The following is a 22,813-nucleotide window of genomic DNA, read 5'->3' on the forward strand; positions in this document are numbered from 1 at the left end:
GGGGTGGGATTTCCTCCACTGCCGCTGCCGCGGATCCTGCGCCGCGTCCAGCCCGCGCGCCCGACCCCGGCCCGACCCGGCCGGCCCCGCCCGCCCGGCCCGGGGAGGGATGCGGCGGCGCGGCGCCCAGGATGCCCCGCAGCCCCGGGACGCGCCTCAAACCCGCCAAGTACATCCCGGTGGCCACGGCCGCGGCGCTGTTGGTTGGCTCCAGCACCCTCTTCTTCGTATTCACGTGAGTCGGCGCCGGGTCCAGAGCTGGTAGCAGAGAGGGACTCGAGAGGGGCGGGTGGGCGCACGGGCCCCACGGGGGCAGCGGTGGGCTAGGCGGATCAGCAGGTTGCGGCGAGGGGCTGCGTCCGGGTGCCTGGACAGGTGAATGCCTGCCTTTGAGCGTTCTAGCAGGCCCTGGGTGTGGTTACAGCCCTTCATTCCCTCAGGGCCTTGGAGGGGAACGCGTGTCACTTACAGACACCAACCTTCCTGGCGAAGGGTTGGGGGAGTAGGAGCTGTGAGCCCCCACGTCGCAGCCCGCATGTAAAATCAACTTATTTCTATGATTCTCGCGTAGGTGTGGCCTGCCCCACAGCCGTGGCTGACCACTCCAGCCTGCCCTCCCTAAGCACAACACTGAGGCTCCAGTACCTACACTTCTAGGCCTGGGGGACAAAAAGACCTCATAGGCTAGGCCACCAGTCGTGGGGAGGGAGCACTCTTGCCAGCCTGGCACTCAGCAGCTCCAGCCTCAATTTCTTGACACGGCTGGCTCATAGGTCATGGGGTTCTGGTGGTCAGTCTTGAGAATCTCTGACCACTCGTTTCTTTCTACAATTTCAAAGCCTTGACACAACTCAGGTGACCAAAGGGATGCCCATTTGTTTCCAAGTGGGACAGTCCCAGATGTAAGTGAGCCTGAGCCGCCCTTTTCACTTTGTAGAATCCTATAGCAGGCTTTGTAGGAGTCTGAATTCAGTGCCTGTTGTGGGAGGAGAGTCCTTACCTGGAGGCTGGGGTTGGGTGAGTGCCACGGCTGCAAAGAGCAGGTTTAAAAAAGGCCTGTGTGGACGGGCTTATTTCTGGCTCAGAGAGAGTCTGTGTGTTCTTGTCACTCAGATGTTGTGGACTGTGGGATAAGGAAGGGCTTGGGGAGCTAAGACTGAAGGGACACATTTTGGAAAATTCAATCTTCCAGAGGTTTGGAGTGGGTTTTGTTTCAGGGCGGGGAGGGTGTCTATGTCTTTTAACATAACTCTAAAATTAAGACATGCAATGTGGGGATAAGTTTTAAGAGGGATTAAAACCATCTCCCCCTGCTTTTCTCTCCTCAGAGGACTTACATAGTTTCAGAGGGTCCTTCTGTGGTGGTTCCTGGGAACTTGACTCAGCCTCAAGCTTTGGTCTCTGAGGTTGCTACTGTTTTCCTGGGCAGTGCTTCCTCTCTGTTCTTGAAGCTAGAGTTCTGGGGCCATGCGTGTTGGTGCTCTTGAAGTCTGGGATTCTCTTTAAGGGACAGCCACTCTGTCTTGAACTGGCTGTGCGGTTGGCATGACTTGGGTGCTGTTCAGTCGGTGTGCAAACTCATCTGCCCCTTGGGTGAGCCCATGAAGTGTGGGTATGGTTGACCTGACTGCCCCACTCAGGTGGTTCTGTTCTGCTGGACAGCTGTGCTGATTTGGGACATGCCAGTGTCCAGGCAGGTCTGGTGGCCAGCCTGGAGTAGGTGTCATTTTCAAGATAGGATCCCGATCCTCTCAGTGCCTCCTTCCCACCCTGTTTCTGGCTTAGCCCACTGATACCTCAGACACCAAGAAAGGGAAGAAGTCCCTCAGTCTACCTTTAGGGCCTATGTCAGGTTCTGGAACTTCACCTGGTATAAGTGACCCTTATATCTCCTCTGTGAGTCTGAGCTGCTTTTCTCAAGATGCCAAGGAGAACTGGATAAGTCAGGAAAGGGAAGACTGAAGGTCCAGAGACTCCTTTACAAACCAGCTCACCAGGAGGGTAGTAGGCCCAGCAGACAGTCAGGCTTCTTTCTAGAATAGGCTGGGGGTAGGCAATGTGTGGGATTTGGGGTGAACTCCCTGGAGGTAAGATGGGAGTGAGCCCCTTTCCCAGGAACCCTCCTGGGCTTTTGCTGATGTGTGTTTCTCTTTGTGGTACAGTGCCAAGCTGGGTTTGGTGCTGGGATGGGTCCAAAGGCTTCCTCCAGGCAGGCCACCCCTCAAATCCACTTTTCAAAGGGACATGGACAATGCCTGCTGGAGGGATTGCAGTCTGGTGGCCAGCCCTAGAGCTGTTAGATCATTCGGGCACCCAGGGTGGTCAAGCTGGCTCAGGTGGGCCTGAGCTCTCTGCATGGGTAGAAGCCCAGTCTGGGACAGTAGACTGTCTGGCTCTGGCCCCTGGCAGCTTTGGGGACCTGGGAAGAAGGCAGTGACTGACTGGAGCATCATGGGAGGGAGACTAGGTTTGAAAACTATGCATTCTCCTGCTAGTGACAAATTACTGTTCTTCTGAGCCTGACTCTTCCTGTCCAAATGTCTAGGGATTGGACCAGGTGGGTGTAGCTGCTTAGAACTCCAAAGTGCCTTGGGCGTCCAGGGTGAATGGCTGCTACTGTGGACCCTGGGTGCCCCACAGGCCAGTGTTAATGAAGAACTTGATTAAAGTAAAATGTCTGAGTAAAAATTTTCCATTTGACATTTGACTTTGGCAGATAATTCTGTCCCTGAAGTCACCCCCTTACTGGGTGGTGTCTCTCTGCTGGCCTACGCTGGGCTCCAGACGTCCACTTGGGTGGGGCACACAGTGATGGCTTGTGTTCCTGCCTGACTTACTGTTGCTCAGGATGCATCTTAAGACCTTGGGTGCTCGGAGCCCCAGAGCTAGGAACACATGTGGACACACACACACACACACACACACACACACACACACACCACACACATACACACACAATACTCAACACACAAACACAACACACACACACTCACACACATACTCACACACACACTCACACACAAAACACACACACACAAAACACAACACTCTCACACACACACCACTCACACACACACATACACAATACTCAATACACACATACACACACCACACACACCACACTCACACACACAACACACACACTTACACACAATACTCAACACACACTCACACACACACACAACACTCACACACACACACACACACACACACACACACATACACACACACTCACTCTCCTTAGCAGGGCTTGAGCCAACCAGGAAAGGGTCTTTAGGAATGTAGCAAGCAGAGCCTTCCTGCTCATGAAGGCCAGATGCGGGTTGAGCCCATCCGCTCCAGCTGCCCTCTGAAGGCCGCGTGGGGCTGGCCAGGTGTGTTTGGTAGGCCCAGGCAGCAGAAGATGTTCTCCACAGGCAAGCACTGAAACTAAGTGGAGGACTAAGCACACAAGTACCTAGTGCCCCTGTCTGTAACATCCGTTGGGAACGCTGGCACGTCTTCGAATGTTCTCCCGTGTCTCTGTGTCCTCACACATCCTTCAGGCTTCAGTGGTCCTCGGTGTGCTCATGTTTGCTCTGTGCTTGGGGGCAGTGGGAAGCATACAGAGGCGGAGAGCTTGCCTGAGTCCTATGGTAGTAGGCAGCTGATGTTGGTTAGAAAGCCTGGGAGGAGGGTACCACATGGTCATCTTCAAAAGTGCCCACATTCACGTCTCTGGGCATGAGCAACTCTGCAGGTATGTCTGTATGGTGTGTGTGCCAGTGTCTACATGCAAGTCTTCCTGTGTGTGCCTGTGTCTGCAACTGTTCCTTATTCACATATGTGGAATGGTTGTGCTTTCGTGTGGTTGTGAGCTGTTTGTGCTTCTCTGCCTTTCTGTGTGTGCTGTGGAGAGTAGTTGTGTGTACATGTGCTTGCGTCCATGTTTCTGCATATGTCAGTATGTGCTAGCTCCCCATGACCCTGTCTCTGCACACAGGCTTTATAACTCTAGCTGGACCTTATTCAGACCCTGGTGGGGAGGCCAGAAGGCCCCCAGCAGCACCTAGAGAGGATAGATGCTTGGCACGCATGCGTGCGCACACACACAGACACACACATACACACACACACACACACACACACACACACACACATACACACACACACACACACCTGGCCCCTGCTACATGTTTATGCAGGTGGTACTTGTTCATGCGGAAGCTGCCTAGCACCTCAGTACCATTGAGGTGTCCCACCAGTGCAGACAGCCAAACCTGGCTCAGGACTGCCCCCTTGCTCCTCAGATATCTCACTCAGGGCAGCTGTCTGGCCCATGTGGTCCTCTAAGGAGCTAGAGAGGCAATACAGAAATACTGGCTGTCCGCCTGGGAGAACACTCCAGCCCTGGGAGCTAGGCCCTTTCTACTTCATAGGCCGTGTACCCCCAAGGCTAGCCAAGTGAAAACTAGGAGGTAGCCTGTCCCCTATGCCTGCGGTCTTTAGCTTCTTGTTTATAGGAAGGATGGCTGTTGTCCTCACTTCCTCGAGGATAACCAAAGACATGGCACTTCATGTAGGATAAGGTCTTGTAAGGACTGAACCTGTCTAGCCAAGCCTGGTCTTCCCATGCTTGGCTCCCTCCACATGTCTCCCCTTTACAGCATCCCTGCGGCCCCATACTACTTCTGCAGGTGGCGCTAGGGTTTGACATTATGCTTTTGACTTTGTAGCATGGGGCCTGAATTTTCACTTTTTATTGGTGTGCAACTAGCCCCTCTCACCGGACATCACAGGGAGCTGGTGTGTTCTACCCAAGTCAGGCTGGAGGGCACCCCATCCCTAGAAGACTTGACTGCTTCACTCAGAGGTGTCTCTCCCTTACCTACTGAGTTCTTCACTGCTGGGCTGTGAATCTCATCGTAGGGTGCCACTGTAGTTCTGCTGAACAGAGTGGATTGGAGGTCACGGACATGTTTACTATGCCGTTTCTGTCAGAGATGTAGAGTGTAGAGTGAATGCTCCAGGCTGACAGGTTGGGTGTGATCTGCCCGACCCTCATGGCTGTGGCCTGTGTTGTCATGCTGTCATGTCCATGCTGGCCCTGGAAAGAGGATGGGGTATCATGGCTGGTGGCCCCATGGAGGGTGCTGCCGTGGGAAGCAGGAGCTTTAAATAGCCTCTTGCTTTCCACTAAAAATAGTTCTGCTGCCATGGAGGTGGTTGCTGGGGCGGCGGGCCTGGCTCCTGGCCAAGGCAGGCGTGGGCGCACAGTGTGGACTGTGCACTCGGGTGGTGGGTAGCTGCAGGCCCTGCAGGCGGCCACCATCATTCCATCTTGTGCTCAGGGCAACCATGAGGGAAACTCCACTAGCCTGACTCCACAAAGGACCAAACATAGGCCGGAAATTAAACCCCTATGTGTGCCCCCCCCCACCTGTCTCAGCAGCCAGTGATACAGAAGGAAACATTGTTTCCTGAGGCCAGAGGAGCTTCTTGAACATAGTGAGTGGATTTTGGTAGCCATTACAGGGTCAGGACTAGGGGTTCAAGACCCGGCATGTCTCTGTGGAGGTGATTCTGGTGAGGACCTGTGAGGGCTGAGGCAGATGTGTAAAGCCCTTACTATGAAGTACACGAATGAAGGCTTCCTGGAAAATGGAGTTGGAAGGGAAGCCTTGGCTCCAAGTGCTGTGGGATGGTGAGAGACCGGAAGGGCAGAAGTGTGTGCTTTCCCAGTGTTTCAGGTCTCCTATGCTGTCACCTAGTTAGGAATAGGGTCTCCCCAGACTAGAGCTGTGCCCTCCAGGAACAGAAAGGAAGATGGCTGAAGCGGGGTTGTGACTCTCAGCTACGTGTCAGCACAGCTCTGGCATGGCCTGAGTCAAGCTGCTGGTAGCCCACTGGCCTCTGAGTTCTCCTGTCTGGGTATGGTAGCCTGGGCAAGTTGCAGGAAGGTTGGCTTAGCTCTGTGGCCACCCCAATCCTGTGCCCTAGGCTGATAGGCCTCTCTAGTGATTTCCTCAGCTGTGAATTGTGTTCCAGACATGGCTCTAAGGTTGCCAGGGTTGGAACTAGTGCAGGGAGCTCACACCGGGCATGATGGACACAGCCAGGGAGTAGCAAGGGCTAAGATCTGCCTTGTGTGCCTGCCTGGTGGAGGTCTGATGGACCTAGACGCATACACGTGGCTGTCTCCTTCATATCCCCGGCTCTCTGTTCCATTGTCCATTGCAGGTGCCCGTGGTTGACAAGAGCTGTCTCTCCAGCTATTCCTGTCTACAATGGCATCCTCTTCCTCTTTGTCCTGGCCAACTTCAGTATGGCTACCTTCATGGACCCCGGAGTCTTCCCCCGAGGTAGGGCCCTGTATGTGGCAGCTCACCCGATCCTTGTCCCTGGAGCGTAAGTGGCTGATTTGGGGTTCTTGGTGGGTGGGCTGGGCAGGGATTAGACAGGTCTTTTCCTGCTAGGAAGCTCACCTTCCTGTACTCTTGTCACCCTCCTGGGCTCCTGATGTTCAGCGGACGAGGACGAGGACAAGGAGGATGACTTCCGGGCCCCACTGTACAAGAACGTGGATGTGCGGGGCATCCAGGTCCGCATGAAGTGGTGTGCAACATGCCACTTCTACCGTCCGCCGCGCTGCTCACACTGCAGCGTCTGCGACAACTGTGTGGAGGTGACCGCCCCCCCGCCCTTCCCCTCCTCTCCCCCGTGCCCAGGCCCTACTGCCGCCTTCCGCGCGTTCTGACAGCACTGCCCCTGCCAGGACTTTGACCACCACTGCCCCTGGGTGAACAACTGCATCGGACGCCGTAACTACCGTTACTTCTTCCTGTTCCTGCTGTCACTCAGCGCACACATGGTGGGGGTGGTGGCCTTCGGCCTGCTCTACGTGCTCAACCACTCGGAGGGGCTGGGGGCGGCCCACACCACCATCACGTATCCTTGTCTCCACGTGGCCCTCGGGAGCACATCCTGGGGGGTCGGCTCCTGGGGGGTCGGCGGGTACACGAGTCTTCCGGAAGAGTTGCCGTGCTTAGACGAGAGGGGGTCGAGAGACCTGTCACTGCAGGGGGGGAGGGGGGGTCGTCGTGTTCTTGCCTCAACTGTTGGCCTTAACAGGCCAGCATGGCTGTCATGTGTGTGGCTGGCCTTTTCTTCATTCCTGTCATCGGCCTCACTGGCTTCCACGTGGTACTGGTCACCCGGGGACGCACCACCAATGAGCAGGTGCAAACCCTGTGGGCTGGGCCTCAGGAGCCCTCACGTGATGTTGCTCAGGCAGCTGTGGGAGGAGGGACTCAGGGTGTGGGGCCATGGCTGCCCATCCCGCTGCAACACTTGCAACCCATGAACACTGCAGCCACCAGCTCAAGGCCTGGGAGTGCTATAGCTTCCCGCAAGGGCAGGCACGGATAACCTGGGTGTAGGGCACTGTTGGGTCCACTTTGCCCACACTGTCTCCCATGAAGACCACTTCTAAGGACCCACCTACCTTTGCCTGTCTCCCTGCCTGTCCTGGGTGGTCAGGCTGGCTGAGGGGACCCATGTCCACAGGTGACTGGGAAGTTCCGCGGGGGTGTGAATCCCTTCACCCGAGGCTGCTATGGGAACGTGGAGCACGTGTTATGCAGTCCCCTGGCGCCCCGGTGAGGCCCGGCCTGGGCACGGGAACAAGAGGCCTGTTCTGGGTGCGGGGTGGGCAGCCTCGGACCCTCAGCCTGGTTCCTTCTGCTCTGGCTAGGTGGGGCCGGCCCTGCCCTCGTTTGTTCTGGCCTGTCTGTCTGGCCGCTGACCTCTCTCCCCTGGCACAGGTATGTGGTGGAAGCTCCCAGGATGCCACTCTCAGTGAGCCTAAAGCCACCCTTCCTGAGGCCTGAGCTCCTGGAACGAGCTGTGCCCCTCAAGGTCAAACTCAGCGACAATGGGCTGAAAGCTGGCCGCAGCAAGGTGGGGGTCTGGACTGGAACAGTAAGGTTGTATGAGTGGACTGTGGGGTGTAGGGGTGGGGACAGGAAGAAGAGGTAGAGGGACGAGGCAAGCTTTATGCATGTGTCCAAAGCCACAGGAAGATGGGCGTTAGTGGCACACGTCTAATCCCAGCACGTGGGAGGCAGAGGCAAGTGGATCTGAGAGTTCAAGGCCAGCCTGTCTACAAAGTGAGTTCTAGGACAGCCAGGGCTACACACAGAAACCCTTTTTCAAGACTTCGCCTACCACTGCCCCCTCTTCCTTAGTCTAAGGGCAGTCTAGACCAGCTGGATGAGAAACCTCTGGACCTGGGACCTCCACTGCCCCCCAAGATGGAGGCTGGCACCTTTGGAAGAGATCTGAAGACCCCAAGACCTGGCAGTGCTGGTGAGGTGGAGGGCAGCTGAGGAAAGGGACATGGGCTGGCTTTCATGTCACTCCATGACTGTGGTCCCTCTTCTCAGAGAGTGCCCTGTCAGTACAGAGGACCAGCCCCCCAACACCTGCCATGTATAAGTTCCGGCCAGCCTTCTCCACTGCTCCCAAGACACCCTTTTGTGGACCTAGTGAGCAGGTAAGTCCAGGCTCTGCCTCTGGGAAGGATCTGCCCCCTGGTGTCCTGTCCCATTTTTGTGCTCCTGGCAGGACGCAATCCTATGAGCATGCTGAGCTGGGGTCCCTTAGAGGGGAGCAGGTGAGACCACCTTGGCCTGGCATCTCTGCGTCTGTACTGGCACTGCCCCACAGACCAGGAGGGCAGCTTCCCCCTCTAGTGGCTAGGATGTCTGGAATTCCACCATTAGTCATTCTGTAAGGCCCACGGGAACCCTCAGAAGAATTGGAGGTTTGTTGGAGAAAGCACATTTATTTTCATGAGTTAAGTACTTCTTTGTCTTTCACTGTGGAACAGTGAGCAACATGGAGCAGCCTGTGGAATGATCCAGAACCCTGAGTGTTCCCAAAGCTGCCACCCCCTAGAGATTGCCTGAGAGACTAGTTCCACACCTCTAGACCAGCTCTGTCCTGGGGGCCTCCTTCCCGTCTAGGCCATTGGGTGAGAGTGAGCCTGGGCACCTGCGGACAAGGGCCCGTCCTGGTGGCAATGTGGTATAGCCCTGCTGCCCAGCAGGGGAGCTGTGTAGACTAGGATGGGCTTTGAACACCCTGTGCCACCACCTTCCTGTGACTGACTTTACCCCACGAAGGATTTCACAAGGCTGCTTGAGTGCACCAGGGCAAGTTATTCTTAGAGGCGTGGGAATTCGAGGGGCCCGTGGCTTGGGTCTAGTCACAGAGACTAAAGAGGACCCTCTACCTGTGCTGTGACTGTGGCTGCTTTGGGTTGGAGAGGCCCAAGACCATAGACCTTGTGTCTGGAGAAGCCTACTCTGGCTTTCTACTACAAAGCCTCACTGTTGGTGGCCTTAGGGAGGGTCTGTGCAGCCTTTTAGTGATGGTGGGGTAGAAGCAGGTCCCACACCAGCTTCCCTTTGGGGGTCAATTCTGGCATCACAGTGCCAACTCTTCTGTCCCAACTTCCATCCATAGTAGGCACGGGAGGGGTCGGGTGTATGAGGAGCAGGGATGGCAGTCTCCTGTTCTTGGTGCTCTAGGGTCAGGTAAGAGGTGTGGTGTGTACAGTAGTGAGAATGCCCTGTCCTCCACAGGTCCCAGGCCCTGACTCCCTCACTCTGGCCGATGACAGCACCCACAGTCTAGACTTTGTATCAGAGCCCAGCCTGGATCTCCCAGACCATGGGCCTGGTGGTCTGCATCCTACCTACCCTCCCTCCCCACCCCTCAGTGCCACTGATGCCTTCTCAGGTGCCTTACGCTCCCTGAGTCTCAAGGCTGCCAGTCGGCGGGGTGGGGACCACATGACCTTACAGCCACTGCGCTCTGAAGGTGGGCCCCCTACACCCCACCGTGGTCTCTTTGCTCCTCACGCACTGCCCAACCGAAATGGCAGCCTGTCATACGACAGCCTACTTAACCCTGGCTCACCCAGTGGCCACGCATGCCCCACACACCCCTCTGTTGGTATGGCCGGCTACCATTCACCCTACCTGCACCCTGGGCCATCAGATCCTCCACGGCCCCCACCCCGCAGCTTCAGCCCTGTGCTGGGTCCCCGGCCTAGGGAGCCCTCTCCTGTGCGCTATGACAACCTGTCTCGGACCATCATGGCCTCTATCCAGGAGCGCAAGGACAGAGAAGAGCGTGAACGGCTGCTGCGGTCCCAGACTGACTCACTCTTTGGCGACTCTGGTGTCTATGACACACCCAGCTCCTACAGCCTGCAACAGGCCAGTGTGTTAACAGAAGGTCCCCGCGGCTCTGTGCTGCGCTATGGCTCCAGGGATGACCTCGTGGCCGGGCCTGGCTTTGGTGGTGCCCGAAATCCTGCCCTGCAGACATCATTGTCCTCACTGTCCAGCTCCATGAGTCGGGCACCTCGGACATCCTCCTCTTCCCTGCAGGCTGACCAGGCCAACAACAATGCCCCAGGACCCCGGCCTGGCAGTGGTTCACACAGGTCACCTGCCCGTCAGGGCCTGCCTTCCCCACCAGGCACCCCCCGATCGCCCTCCTACTCGGGCTCCAAGGCTGTCGCCTTCATCCACACGGACCTTCCGGACCGGCAGCCCTCACTGGCTATGCAGAGGTGGGTGCCCAGAAGTATAGATGGGTTTCCCCGTGCAGGACCTCTCATGACCCGGTTCTCCCAGCTCATCCTGGAGACCCATAGGTTTTCTGTAGGGACAGTACAAGGTAGCTGAGCCTTACCTTGCCTTCAAGGCCCCTAGTTACCCGTTTGGGAAGGTCTGGGTCCAGTATGCATGTGGGAAGACAGACTTTGCTCAGAGCCCTCCTAGAGGGTTTCACTCGGGTGTATGGACTCCTACCTTCCCAGGCATGCTGTCTCCCCCCCTGGTCTTGATACATGCTCAGCATGCTGAGACTGGGGGATATTCCTCACCACAACTCATATGGACTGAGCATGTAGCCCCAGATTAGCAGGGAGCTCCCATTCCTAAAGTAGGGAAGGGCTGGTGGGACCCAGGTACCTGGCACTAGCATCATTGTTTTGGTCTCAGGTGAGGCCTGGGAGGAAATTCTGTTTAGGCTGTGTGGCTACAAGGTTCCATAGGGCATCTCTCTGGGGAACAGTAGTTCTGGCCAGGCCGGGAAATAGGAGTGGTACCCCTCATTTTCCTGAGAAACTAGTGAAAGAGCTACGTGTCCACTACTGGATTTCCCAACTTCAATCCCAGTGGACAGGTAGAGCCTGCAACTCAGGCTAGCTGCTCTTTGGCTGATCCAACTGGGAGAGATCAGTGTACCCACAAGGGTGACAGTTCTGGAAATGTCTATCCTGTGACAGCATAATCCTAAGGACAAGGACTGCAGGGTCCAGGACACAGGGCTCCAGTCCACATCTACACGTGTCCTATCGCCCACCGTCCTGTGTTCACTGTGTGTGCATGTGTGTGTATGTGCTTGTTTTGATGCAGGGATCACCCTCAGCTGAAGACCCCCCCAAGTAAGCTTAACGGTCAGTCCCCGGGCATGGCCCGGCTGGGGCCTGCTGCCAGCCCCATGGGGCCCAACGCCAGCCCTGCCCGGCACACGCTGGTTAAGAAGGTGTCCGGCGTGGGTGGGACTACGTACGAAATCTCGGTGTGAGAACTGACCACTACTCATCTGCTGTGATTCCACGGGGACCAGGACCCCCACAGCAGCTCCCCAACCCTATCAAGTTCTCTGCCCCAGGGAGGAGGCTACCCAAGCCTGCTGTGGACACGTCAACAGGAAAGAAAGCCTTGCCTCCACAAGCTTGTGCTCCGGCCTCAGCCTGTTCATCTACTTATCTAGTACTCACAGGGCAGACGGATCCAAGGCTGTGAGCTGTGATGGGGACCTGGACTGCCTGTCATCAGCCAAGCTCAGCCCTGCACCCTCTTGCCCTCATCCCCTAAGGCCAGTCCCCAACAGTCCCGTGGGCCTGCCCACTCCTGTCTGGATGGGTTGCTCAGCCCTGTTCTCCAGCTGCTCCTAATTCATGGCCTTTCACTGACAAAGCTGGTCGCTTGTTGCTTGGCAAGGCCTATGCTTTGCAGGGGGCGTAACCCTGGCCTGCTCTGGGTTGGGATGGATGGATGAACAGATGGACAGATAATCCAGCTGTAGCAGGTCCCAGCTCCCTCTGTTCCTGTCTTGCCTGGCTGGTGGGTTCATGTCCCTATGTCTGTATGCTGTGCTACCGTCCCATGTCTGATGTTAGTGCTTGGCTGCCACTGCTCTTTCATCAAAGCCTTAACTTCTGCTTTATGCTCTTGTGGGAGGTGATGGGGGGTGGGGTAGGCCAGAGCAGAAAGGGGGCCAGATGCTGCCCCAGGGACCAGCGGGGCCTAGAGCCCCCCCCCCCTCAGGCCTTCCCTGCCAAGCTGGAGAGTCCTCACCCCAAAGCATACCGAGTTCCCAGCACTGGCTTGGCCAGCGCAGCTGGAAAGCACATCAGGGAGGGGTCAGTTCTTCCCCTGGCGTCAGGGACCTGAGTAAGCACATGGCAGCGTCTGCTTGCATTGTGTCTGTTTTATGTTTTTATATTTACATCTATATATCTATAATTTTATTAAAAAAAAGGAAAAATCATTTTGATCCTTTCCTTGGGCAAGGCTATGACTGTGGGTGCAGGGAAGGGTCTCAGGAAAAGGGTTGGCCAACTGGTACAGGGTAGCACATTCCTCTTGGACATTTCTGCTGACGTGCCAAGTCAGGCCTAGTTGGTAATGGGCCTTCTGCTGGTGAGTTGCAAAGGTCTCTTACTCCCTGGCTGTCATGCTGGACAACAGGGTGTTTGGTGAAAGGCTAGGACCTCAGCTGCCTCCTGGGACTCTGAGGCACCAAAGGGCATCATAGGGCAGGTACAATCAATGGAGGCTGCACATGAGGGCAACGCCTGGCTGAGAACCCCACAGAAACTACTGTACTTGAGAATGCCCTCTTCCCTGCTGTATGCCAAGGGAGGAATTAGTTCAGAAAGCCACATTTTTCTGAGCTAGTGCTCAGAGCAGAGCTGGAGAAGGCTAGGCTAGGTTCAGAGTTTCAGGGAGGGGAGGTGTCCAGAGCCTGGGTAGGGGGGGCCCTTAGATGTACCCCCTGCTGACTTCCACCTTTCTGCTTCTCTCTCATGGATATCGGCCAACAGGGGGCGCATTGGCAGCTGTAGCCGTGGATGGGGGTGGCGTGGTCCGCCTAGGGGGACTCCTGGCCTACACCTGTGCCACCTTGGCCATCCTGAGGATCACCCGCCGCTGCGGGCCCCCTGGAGCGTGGCTGCTGGGGCAGCCCCCCGTGGGACCATCTGTCGGCTACATTCTGCTGCATCCAGCCTTTTCCCCAGCCTCTCAGGTCCCTAACAGGACACTAGTAGGTGGCTCTAGGGCCATGGACAATCTTCTGGGGACCCAGAAGACCAGGCTACTGTAGAACTTTGGAGTCTGGCTGGATGATACATCGGTAGCCTGGGGATCCCTGCCCCATACCCTGTCAACCAGCCACATCTTGACTGATGAGTCTGTCAGGGCCCAGGACCCTGGCTCCAGGTGACCTCAGGAAGTCCCCCCACCTGCTGCAGGGGTCCAGTGCCCCAGTGGGGGTGGCCTCAGAGATACTGGGAACCAGCATGACCTTCACCCCAACCTCCTTACCCCTTCCAAGCACTTTAAGCCACTTCCTCTAGGGAGCCCAGGCCTCTGTGGATTGGGCTGGGGTGGGGGTCTCAGGTCACCGCAGGTTACTGCACTCCTTCACTCCACCCCAGACCCCTGAACAGATGCCTTAATGTCCTGGAGCTGCCAGCCAGCCTGGTGCACTGAACCTGGTCCACCCTTCTCTGCCTCTTGCCTGCTCTGTCCCCAACGGGTTGTCTCTCTGCATCCAAGGGTGATACCTCCGGGAATACCCTAGCCTGGGGGCCTGGATGCCTCCGGGAGGAGTCAGAACAGAACCCGCCCCCCGCCAACTCCTTTTTTTACACAGGAGCCATGTCCTGGGGCCCACGTCTGGGCGACAGTTCTGTCTCTCCCATCTGGGGCAGATCCACAAACTGTTTTCTGTTCTACAGGATTTCCCTCCTTCAACTTCCCTAATAAATTTTTTTTTTTTGTGTTCACACCCACAGCGCTGCCCTGCAAGGTAGGTCCCCTGATTTTAGCCTTGGACAATACAGGAGGCTGAGTTAGACAGGGACTGAGTTGAGGAGTCGAGAGCCCCTGCAGAGTTGACAAGGTAGCAATGGGTCAGCAGATTCAGGGCTCTGATTTCCGTGGTCCCTGGGTGAGTCTGGTCCAGGAGAGCAATGAGGACCTCCTAACTCCCCAGCTGTAACTAGGGAAGACCACCTGCCATGTCCTCAAACTCCAGGAGGCCTTTGTGGAGGAATACACTTGGGAGAACATAGGAGCCAGCACTGGGATCTGAGGCAGGGGCACCACCAAGCAAACCCCTACTGCCAGGGTGCTTCACAAAGTTCCCAAACCTTTGGCCCACAAAGTCCCGGTTTCCATGGAAACAAGCTTACATGCAAAGTGTGTCATGACTGTATATCCAGCTGCAGGCCCAGCCCTCAGGACTAGCCCTTCCTCCACCCTTCTCTGCAGCTTCTGGTAGGGGCCATGTGCCACAGTGCTGTAGGCAAGGACCAGTAAGGCCCCTGAGCCCCTGGGGTAGCACCAGCCACCTGGCCTCCTTGCTGGGGCCACTGGGCTTCTGTTCTAGAAAGGCAGGAAGTCGTCCACCTCCAGGCGTAAGAAGGGACCCAGTAAGGCCCTGAGCTTCCAGACGTTGGCTCGGCTCAGCAGGGGTGGCACCAGCCCCTCGAAGGGTGTGGGGTCCACCACGTACACGTAGGCCGCTGTGCAGGCCAGCAGAGCACCCAGCAGCAGCCTCAAGGCCAGCAGCCTGCAGGCAGTGGCAATTAAGGGGTAGGGAAAGCCCATGGGGATGATCCTGGGGAACTGGGCTCTGCCCCGAAGTGACCTACCAGAGGTGGCCCTTTAGGCCCTCCGAACATCCCAGCTGTGGCCTGCCTTTCTGTCAGGGAGGGGGCTGGGTCAGAGCCTGTCCTCAGCACCTTGGGGACCCTGGGGGAGGGCGGGTCCCTAGCCCTGAGGTACCCACGCTAAACAGACTCCATTGTAGGGCCAACCCAGCTGTGCCTGTTTCCCTCCCCTTCCCAGGGATAATCATCTGTTGCAACCACTGGGCTCTAGCTCTGAGACCTGGTCCCTGGAGTCCGTTCCTCAGAACCTCCCTAGCACTACCCCGGTTGGGGACTCTGGAATCAGCAGACGGGTGAGGACTTACCTCCATCATTTGCTGCTGCTTCCTGGCCTGAGTGCGGCACTGGGCCCTCTCCCTAGGGGAAGCACACGGTCAGGACCATGCAGCCCTTGCCCCCAGCCTGGCACTGCCCCTTTTGTGGGACTGAAGATCAGAGAAGGGTCCACCCCATCCCAACCTGGCTCAGCCCGGGGTCCCCGCATCACCCCAGAATCTCCAGCTGAATGTCCTCCATCTGTTCTAGTACACCTCGGATGTCCTTCTTGAGGTTCTAGGAGGCAGAGGACGTGAAGCCAGTCCTCTGGCCCATCACTGTGCCATACCCACTGGCTCTCATGGCCACCATCGCTACCATGGCCCTTTGACGACCTACCAGGAGCCCGGTGGCCTGGTTGTTCAGAGCCATGTGTACCTCGGCCACACCGTCCCACACCTGGGGGCAGGGAATTGGGGCCTGCATCACGTCCAAGGAGCAGGATAGAGTAGGGGCTCCCTCCCACCACAGGCCAAACGGGCACCTCAGTAATGGCCATCTTCTTCCTCTCAAAGGACAATCGGATCTGTTGCAGCTCACTCTGGGTGGGAAGGAGGAGTGTGGGCGCAGGAACCTGCTCTCTGCTCCCCAGGCCAAACCCCTCTCCCCAGGGCCCACCTGGGACTGCCGCACAAAAGACTCTTTCCCTGGGCAGAGCTCCTGCTGCCTTAACAGCTGCACAGGTGCCCTGTCTTCCAGGAGCCGTGTCCTGGCTGACTCGGGGGACTGTGGGAGAGCCCCTGGGTCAGGCCCAAGGCTGTGGACCGCTGGAGGTGCCGCTGCATGGGTCCGGGACCGCGTGTTCCCGCTTACCCAGGCCAGCGCTGTACAGCTTGAGTGCTCAGAACATAGAGGCAGGAACTGCTGCCCTGGCCCCAGGAGGGCCCCCAGCTGCTCCCGAAGGTCCTGGTTCTGCCTTTTCTGGGGGAGGGGCCAGAAAGACGGGGGGGGGGGTGTCACCTGTTCTGGTTGCTTCTCTGGCAGGAAGCTGAAGCAGATGGGCTAGGGCAGGAACTCAAAGGAGCAGCTGGTGCCCATTGGCCTATGGGATGCACTCACCAGACTGTGGTTCTCCTGCTCCAGCTGCAGAAAGGATTGCTGTGCAGACTCTAGTGTCCCGCCCTGAAGCTGTGTGGGAGCTTGTCTGGATGAAGCCGTGGCCCTTCCTCTGGGAGGCAGGGTTGGGCATGGGCAGGGCCTGGGTCCTGAGGTGGGGGGTGCTGTCTGCCTGGGTGGCCCCTGCTCATGCCCTGGATGTAGGGGCCAGTCCCACTCTACCTCAACCTCTTCTTGTCTGGCGCCTGCTGGCTCTCGAGCTCTCTGTCGTGGAATCTCTCCTTCACTTGACAGAAACATCCCAGGGGCTTCTCCTCTCATTCTGGGTCCCCCGCTCCCTGTCCCTGGAGCTGGGAAAGGTCTGGAAGACTCTAATGACTGAGTGGACTGAAGGGGGACCAGACAGGGCCACCTTACAAATCCCTGACAGGGCTGATTCAGGCATCCTCCATGGTTGTTTGAAACTGGGGCTGGGGGATGCTGGGTGTGAGAGTGTCCACAGGGTCCCAGGGGTTCTGGCCCCTCCATCGGTCCCTGTGACCCGTCCTGACCCCAGGTCCAGGCTCTGGCCTGGCTAACCTGCCACTCTCTTTGAAGGCACTTTGGATGTCACTCTGGCTCACAAGTCTACCTAGGTGACAGTCACAAAGGCCTGGGTACAGACAGGGAGGTCACAATGGGCTGGGGTTAGGACTGGGGCAGAAGGGAGGAGAGTGGGAGGAGAGTCCTGCCTCTGCCCAGTTCTCACTGGCCCTGAAGCCCTGCCACTGTCTTTTTCTCTCTCCATGTGGAGGAATGTTCATGGTGCCCATTCATTCTCAGAAGGCTGGCTCTGGAAAAAGCTGAGTGGGCCCTGGGAGAAATCGCATGTGGCAAGAATGGCAGCTATCCCCCACTCCAGGTTCAAGCCCCTGTGCTATGTGTCCCTGTCAGGATCTAGCAGAGTAAAAGTGGCCAGCCAAGATCCCTGAGGCTCCAGCCCTTAGATTACGCTCAAGACCAGTCAAGTTGCCAACGACCTGCTTCTGAGCCAAGCTCGTATCCAAGAGTCGGGACAGGACACATGAGGCTAGAGGCATCTAACTGGGACTTGGTCTAGCATATCAGTCTGAGGATGTTCTCTGCTGCCACTCCAGTGAGCTTGAGCTCCCTCTCGGACCCCAGAGCACATGTCCTGCTGCTTACAGTTCTGGATTCTCGGGCCAAGTTACACGCTTTATTTATACGCAGTGCCATCTAGGGTCTTTTGCATACAAGGTAAACATCTCTTCTCTGAGCTTCTGCCTGGCTGTGTTGTTCTCTATTTTAATAGTTAATGTATTTTTACTCCCCCCCGCCGTGTGTGTGTGTGTGTGTGTGTGTGTGTGTGTGTGTGTGTGTGTAGGTGTGTGAAGTCAGCACTGGATCCCGTGAAGCTGCAGTTATAGGTGGTTGTGAGCCCCCTGCTGTGGGTCCTGGGAACTCCTGGACTCTGCTCATCTGCAAGGGCAGCAACTGCTTTCAATGCTAAGCCATCTCTGCACCCCCATTGACGTCCCAATTTGGGGTACAATATTTCACTGATGAAATCTCTTCTGCTTTCCCCGCTTGTTTGAAACTCCCAGGTAGATGCTGGGTCACTTCTCTGTGGCTTGGATATTTGTATGTGAATTCCTTTAAGTCCCAACTCTCTCTCTTCCTTTAAAACAAATCATTTATTCTGTGGGCATGTAATTTATTTCTATTTTATGTGTATGTGTGTTTTGCCTGCTTTCATGTTTACCGCATGCATGCCTTGTGTCCATTGAGCTGGAAGAGACTGTCAGATGAGTTTGAGACAAAGTCTCTCACTGGGACCTGGGGCATTCTGATTAAAGCAGGATAGCTGGCCAGTCAGCCCTGGATAAATGTGCACTGGAACTGGGACTGGGACTGTGAGCCATCACCCCTCCTGGCTTTTTACAGAGCTTCCAGGGATCAGACTCAGGTCCTCAGGCTTCTCTGGCAAGTGTTTTGCTGCTGACCAAGCTGTCTTAGCCCTTCTCTCTCACTTTATACACAGCCTTGTGCCATTCAGTGACAGGGTGCATTCTGAAGAATTTGCCAGTAGGTGATTTGGCATTCGAAAGCACACATGTGTAAGCCTGGATGGTGTCATATCCTACACAGCAGGGCCACATGGAACCTGGGTGTGAAGAACCCGCTTGCCCCTTGGTTGCTGAGTGGAGCAGTGTAAGACTGAGGAAGACTGTGTGTCCCTGAGAGGTACAAAGCACAAGATGGCAGAGAACTACCACAGCTTCTCTCTGCTGCCTTTTACAGTAAAGCCTTTTAAAAACACAGACACAAAGAGCACACTAAAGTAACAAAGTGTCCTATCGTAAACGTGTTAGCCGTCAATGCAGGCATTTATTGTCATTCTGCAGTACTGGGCTCTGTACCTTGCACGTTCTGCGCCGTCTCCCGTTGACCATGCAGTGGTGTGGTCTTGCCATTCCTAGTACAAACATGAGGGATATGTTCTGTCACGATGCCAACAGCATAATTAGTTGATGTGAGTTTCTAATTACCAACATTTTCTTAGCGGTGACGGGGATGACACCCAGGGCTTTGCACATGACAAGCAGGCATCTACCACTGATTTATACTTCCAGTCCTTGCCATTAAATATTCTGTGTGTCTGTCTGTCTGAGCAATCTTGATCACAGCTTCCCCTCCCACTCCCTCCGTCCTGTTGTGCATACTTAAGGAACCGCATACTGCCTATAATTGACCAAAGGGTTATGTAACACATAATGTTTGACAACTTTGAATCTCACTGGTCACAGTTTTAACCACTGAGGGTCACTGTGAGTCCCTTGATGCCTCTTCTTTCTCAGGGTCCCCTGTTCTCTTTTCCGGATGCATTGGTTTGGGGGAGAATAAGACCCTTTGCTGCTGATGTTTTCTCTCCTCCCTTATGGTTCTTTGATTCTGTTTACCTTTATTCTTGGTCTTGAGAGTCCCCAGAAGACACTCTTCTAACAAAACCTGCTTTTTTCTACCTCTGTGAAGGAGTTCAGAAAGCTAACAGGTATTTTTTTTTCTTTTTTCTTTTTTCTTTTTTCTTTTTTTTTCGGAGCTGGGGACCGAACCCAAGGCCTTGCGCTTGCTAGGCAAGCCCTCTACCACTGAGCTAAATCCCCAACCCCAACAGGTATTTTTTCTGTTAAACGGTAGAGATGGTCGAGGTCTAGGAAGGAGGCCTCTTGCCACTCATCTCTGCTCCCACTCTGATATCTGATGAGACCTAGGGAGTGGGCCAAGTTCTGGTGACAGCTGCCATGATCAGTACTGGAGTACAAGCTTGCCCAGTCAGTCCCTGCTTCCCAGGCGGCTGTATCCCTGAGTTAGCCGTGTCCAACTTTCAGTTTGTTTAAGGCCCTTATGATTGATAGCCCCTCTCCTGTTGTCTTGCAGACCTGGAATAGATACCCATCAGGGGACACTGAAACCTGTGGCAGAAGAGCTGGTGTGCGCTACAGTGAGAGCTCAGGTGGGGCCCAGCTGGCACACAAGCTGGAGTTCTACGTTTTTCCAGGATGGGATGTGTCTATACACTCACAGTACAGACAGAGGCTTGCAATCACACAATAGGAAGGGCCTGACATTGCCTCAGCGTGTCCTAAACTCTCAGAAGCTGCCTACTCAGGTCCCTGGAGGGTCTCCTAAGCCCTCTGCCTGTTTGCTCCTCTCTGGGGTTTCATGGTTACCAGGGTATGATCATCTCAGAGCCCAGGAGTGCCCTTGGATGGCATTTGCTATGAGGTGACTGGTATGAAGGAGTAGCTGACATTGGTGGTAGTGGTGTCTTCATCCTATATTCTGAGTCTGCAGGCTTGGTAAGAGCCCAGTAGACACTCAGGATGTTGTCCTGTCAGTGCCGCACAAAGGCTGTAGGCTAGGGTCCTCAGGTTGGGCCACACTTGCTGAGCAGCCATGGGAGGACTGAGGGTGTTCAGGTGCTCATATGTTCTGAGACCTCAGGTGCCCATCTTACCCCGGAACCCGATGTTCTCTGGTCACCTTACCTTTGCTTGGGTGGTGCCCTATCTGGAAGGCTGGTTTCTCTCAGACAGCCCCGAAGACGCCTCCCCTTTCTCCATGGTCCTTGTATGGTCTTGAGCTCCACAGTGTCCTGAGAGGTGAGGGAGTCTAGTAGGAGAGGAGAGCCCTGGGTCCGCAGCGTAGCCGGCTCTGCCTTGAGCAGGAGCTGTTGCTAGTGTTAAATGTCCTACAAATCAGGGAGGGTGTTGGGTCAGGGTGAGGGTCCGTGTGAAGCCCCAGCTTCATGCAGAAGGGCTGAGTCTGCACTGGGTGGGGCCCTGAAATGATGCAGACTCACAGACACACAGAGAGTGTGGGACACTAGAGTGTGCTGTGAGGAGCTAGAGTGGCCCTAGCCCCTGTTGCTAGGCAGCATATTTCCCTGGACACCAGTTGCCATGGCAGCCGCTTCCTGCCCATGTTGCCATGACACCCAGATGGCCTTGAGCTTGGAGTGGTGGTAAGGGGTTAGCTAACCAGACACACTCACCACCACCCCCCTTGCTGGTGCTTAGGGGATGCTGAGGAGACAAGAGGGGAGAATGGGCTATGCTGTCTAGAGCGTCTTGCCTACAGCTGGCCTGAGATGAAGTCAGGGGCCATATGAGCAGATTAGCCTCTACTCACTGTGGCCTTGAAACTCACTGACACATCCTTATTTCAGGGCCTGAGTAGAGCTCAGAGTCATAGAGTCAGCCACACCCATTTCTGTGTTTTTAACTTGGGCTTCTGGACCTTACCCACCCAGTCTGTTCTCTCCACTTGCAGCCCTAAAGCACTCTGCACAGGACTAGAGGATCCTATGGCCCCTGGATGAATGTGCCTGGGGTTTTGCAGGCATTCCTGGAGCAGCCTTGGATTACTCTGTCACATGGGTCTCTGCCAGTCCTTTCATCTCCTTCCCCAGACCTTGGGTGTGGCCTGGGCATGAACTCTCCTTTGCTCTGGTAGCAAGGAAGGTGACACTTGGCTCTGAGTCATGGCCTGGGACCTTCCAGGTGTCCTTAGGCTCATAGCCAGAGAGGCAGCTGAGGGATGAAGTGGTCTGTGTGACCAAGTCACCCCAGGGCCACAAGGTAGGGGCTGCTAGGCCTCTGTCCTGGCAAAGCAGACATGTGCTGCTGAAAACTGTGTGGCCTTCGTGGCCCTTCCCCAGTCTTCAGAGAGTGGGGGTGCAGAGCAAACTGAGGACTGGGCAGTGGGACCACACTGCTAGCTTCATGCTTGTGCACGTCAGGATTGTGGAAGGCTAATACAGGCTCCTCCAAGGCTGCTCCAGGAATGCCTGCAAAACCCCATGAGTTTGAGGTCAACCTGGGACACACAGTGAGATCCTGTCTCCATGTCTTAGCCCCAAAGAAAGCACTAGGTGCCTGAGGTCTTCTGGGAATCCCCAGTTCCGGAGGTTAAAGCTCCAGGAGGGAAGGTACGCCCATGGGGTGCCCAGTACTAGACATGGCCTCTGTGTTCCCAGAATGTATGTTATGACAGGCTGTTTGCCCCTCTCTTCTGTGGTCACTCTCCGGAAGCCACTGCTCACATTTTTAACTTTAATAATCAGAAAGGTAATATGAGTGCTCAAGACATCCCTGGTGGAAGACACAGTCCCAGTGGATAACCATCATTCCAGGATGCTGGAGGCTCTGAGGCCTTACACTGGGAGCACCATGCTCCTGTGCTCCAAGAGGTTGCTGGGTGTGAGCACCTCTGCCCAAACCGAAGCCCCCTCTCCTTTCTTAGGAGTCAGATCTCTTCTCTTGTTACTTCCAGCCAGACAGTGGTGCCAAGAAAGTTCCAGGCTATAAACTCCAAAGGCCTATTTCTGTATCCCGATGACACAAAGACCCTCAGGTTAAAGTGGGACTGTGAGAAATGAGGGCTCACTTTAAGCTGCCAAAAGCTGACTGACCTCTGGTCCGATGCTAATGGCAGGCAGAGCAGGAGTAGGCTGCAGTTCTTAGACTTGCCACCAGATGGCGCCTCAACCCTGCACCAGGCACAGATGCTTGGGATCCAGCATCCAGAGCAGACAGGCTAGGAAGAAATTGCAGAGTCCACCAGGCTGAAACTTGTGCCAAGGAAGGGACAGAGCAGGCACAAAGCATCCACCCCGACTTGGATCTGTGGTTTCCACGAGGAGTAGCCATGCGATCACGAGGTTTGAGGATGCGCCTTTCCCTACTGCTTAGCACAGTGAGATCCTGTCTTCATGTCTGACCCCCCGCAAAGACCCCTGCACAAGGTGGGCTGGGTTCTTGTGGTCTTCTGGGAATTCACAATTGCAGAGATTAAAGCTCTGGGAGGAAGGCAGAGTTTGAAGCAAATTATCCCAGACGTCCCCAGCACTGTGCA

General features: G+C 55.7%; 2 protein-coding genes and 2 long non-coding RNA genes across 21 annotated transcripts in view; 2 read left to right on the top strand and 2 right to left on the bottom strand.

The window, feature by feature from the left end:
* On the top strand, window positions 1-14,143 carry Zdhhc8 (zDHHC palmitoyltransferase 8). 8 transcript variants are annotated; one of them, XM_087576031.1, is made up of 11 exons: window positions 1-235; window positions 6,220-6,341; window positions 6,507-6,664; window positions 6,755-6,927; window positions 7,111-7,218; window positions 7,546-7,637; window positions 7,803-7,938; window positions 8,226-8,346; window positions 8,424-8,533; window positions 9,627-10,624; window positions 11,475-14,143. In XM_087576031.1, the coding sequence occupies exons 5-11, from the start codon at window positions 7,117-7,119 to the stop codon at window positions 11,644-11,646; spliced, it is 1,731 nt and encodes a 576-aa protein (XP_087432157.1). In that variant the 5' UTR covers window positions 1-235; window positions 6,220-6,341; window positions 6,507-6,664; window positions 6,755-6,927; window positions 7,111-7,116; the 3' UTR covers window positions 11,647-14,143. The 8 variants fall into 8 exon arrangements, with proteins under 8 accessions (XP_087432157.1, XP_087432156.1, XP_087432153.1 ...); XM_087576030.1 differs by having other exon boundaries at window positions 13,172-14,143; XM_087576027.1 differs by having other exon boundaries at window positions 7,116-7,218; window positions 13,172-14,143.
* On the bottom strand, window positions 14,095-17,007 carry Ccdc188 (coiled-coil domain containing 188). 10 transcript variants are annotated; one of them, NM_001433433.1, is made up of 9 exons: window positions 16,400-17,007; window positions 16,154-16,261; window positions 15,959-16,066; window positions 15,825-15,881; window positions 15,680-15,739; window positions 15,513-15,577; window positions 15,331-15,382; window positions 15,008-15,057; window positions 14,548-14,925 (listed from the first exon to the last, which is right to left on the bottom strand). In NM_001433433.1, exons 1-9 carry the CDS (start codon window positions 16,922-16,924, stop codon window positions 14,739-14,741), a joined length of 1,212 nt encoding a protein of 403 aa, NP_001420362.1. In that variant the 5' UTR covers window positions 16,925-17,007; the 3' UTR covers window positions 14,548-14,738. The 10 variants fall into 10 exon arrangements, 6 of the variants coding, with proteins under 6 accessions (XP_087432915.1, XP_087432917.1, XP_087432914.1 ...); XM_087576789.1 differs by lacking the exon at window positions 15,008-15,057 and having other exon boundaries at window positions 14,095-14,925; window positions 16,400-16,924; NM_001433436.1 differs by having other exon boundaries at window positions 15,959-16,261.
* Window positions 16,681-22,813, top strand: part of LOC102555338 (uncharacterized) — a 7,298-nt gene continuing 1,165 nt past the window's right edge. The window contains exons 1-2 of the long non-coding RNA XR_015633692.1: window positions 16,681-17,653; window positions 19,835-19,910. This is a non-coding gene — a long non-coding RNA (uncharacterized LOC102555338). The remainder of the gene's footprint in view (window positions 17,654-19,834; window positions 19,911-22,813) is intronic.
* The window catches only part of LOC148002707 (uncharacterized), a 9,947-nt gene continuing 5,882 nt past the window's right edge, over window positions 18,749-22,813 (bottom strand). The window contains exons 2-3 of one of the 2 annotated variants that reach the window (XR_015633694.1): window positions 20,446-20,648; window positions 18,749-18,872 (exon numbers count right to left, since the gene is read on the bottom strand). This is a non-coding gene — a long non-coding RNA (uncharacterized LOC148002707). Of the gene's footprint in view, window positions 18,873-20,445; window positions 21,647-22,813 lie in introns of those variants that run through there. The other variant, XR_015633693.1, reaches the window with a different exon arrangement.

Source organism: Rattus norvegicus, chromosome 11 (genome assembly GCF_021556685.1).
Source record: "Rattus norvegicus strain SHRSP/BbbUtx chromosome 11, alternate assembly SHRSP_T2T, whole genome shotgun sequence".
NCBI classification, from domain to species: Eukaryota; Metazoa; Chordata; class Mammalia; order Rodentia; family Muridae; genus Rattus; species Rattus norvegicus.

Excerpts from the sequence above, each read along its gene's own strand:
- Zdhhc8 (XM_087576027.1), top strand. The coding sequence starts at position 132 with ATGCCCCGCAGCCCCGGGACGCGCCTCAAACCCGCCAAGTACATCCCG. Across the intron at positions 6,928-7,115 it reads GCGGCCCACACCACCATCAC|CATGGCTGTCATGTGTGTGG; the intron begins GTATCCTTGTCT and ends TTAACAGGCCAG. Across the intron at positions 8,347-8,423 it reads CCCAAGACCTGGCAGTGCTG|AGAGTGCCCTGTCAGTACAG; the intron begins GTGAGGTGGAGG and ends CCCTCTTCTCAG.
- Ccdc188 (XM_087576788.1), bottom strand. The coding sequence starts at position 16,924 with ATGGAGGGGCCAGAACCCCTGGGACCCTGTGGACACTCTCACACCCAG. Across the intron at positions 16,262-16,399 it reads AGCAGGAGAACCACAGTCTG|AAAAGGCAGAACCAGGACCT; the intron begins GTGAGTGCATCC and ends CCCCTCCCCCAG. Across the intron at positions 15,578-15,679 it reads ACCAGGCCACCGGGCTCCTG|AACCTCAAGAAGGACATCCG; the intron begins GTAGGTCGTCAA and ends TCTGCCTCCTAG.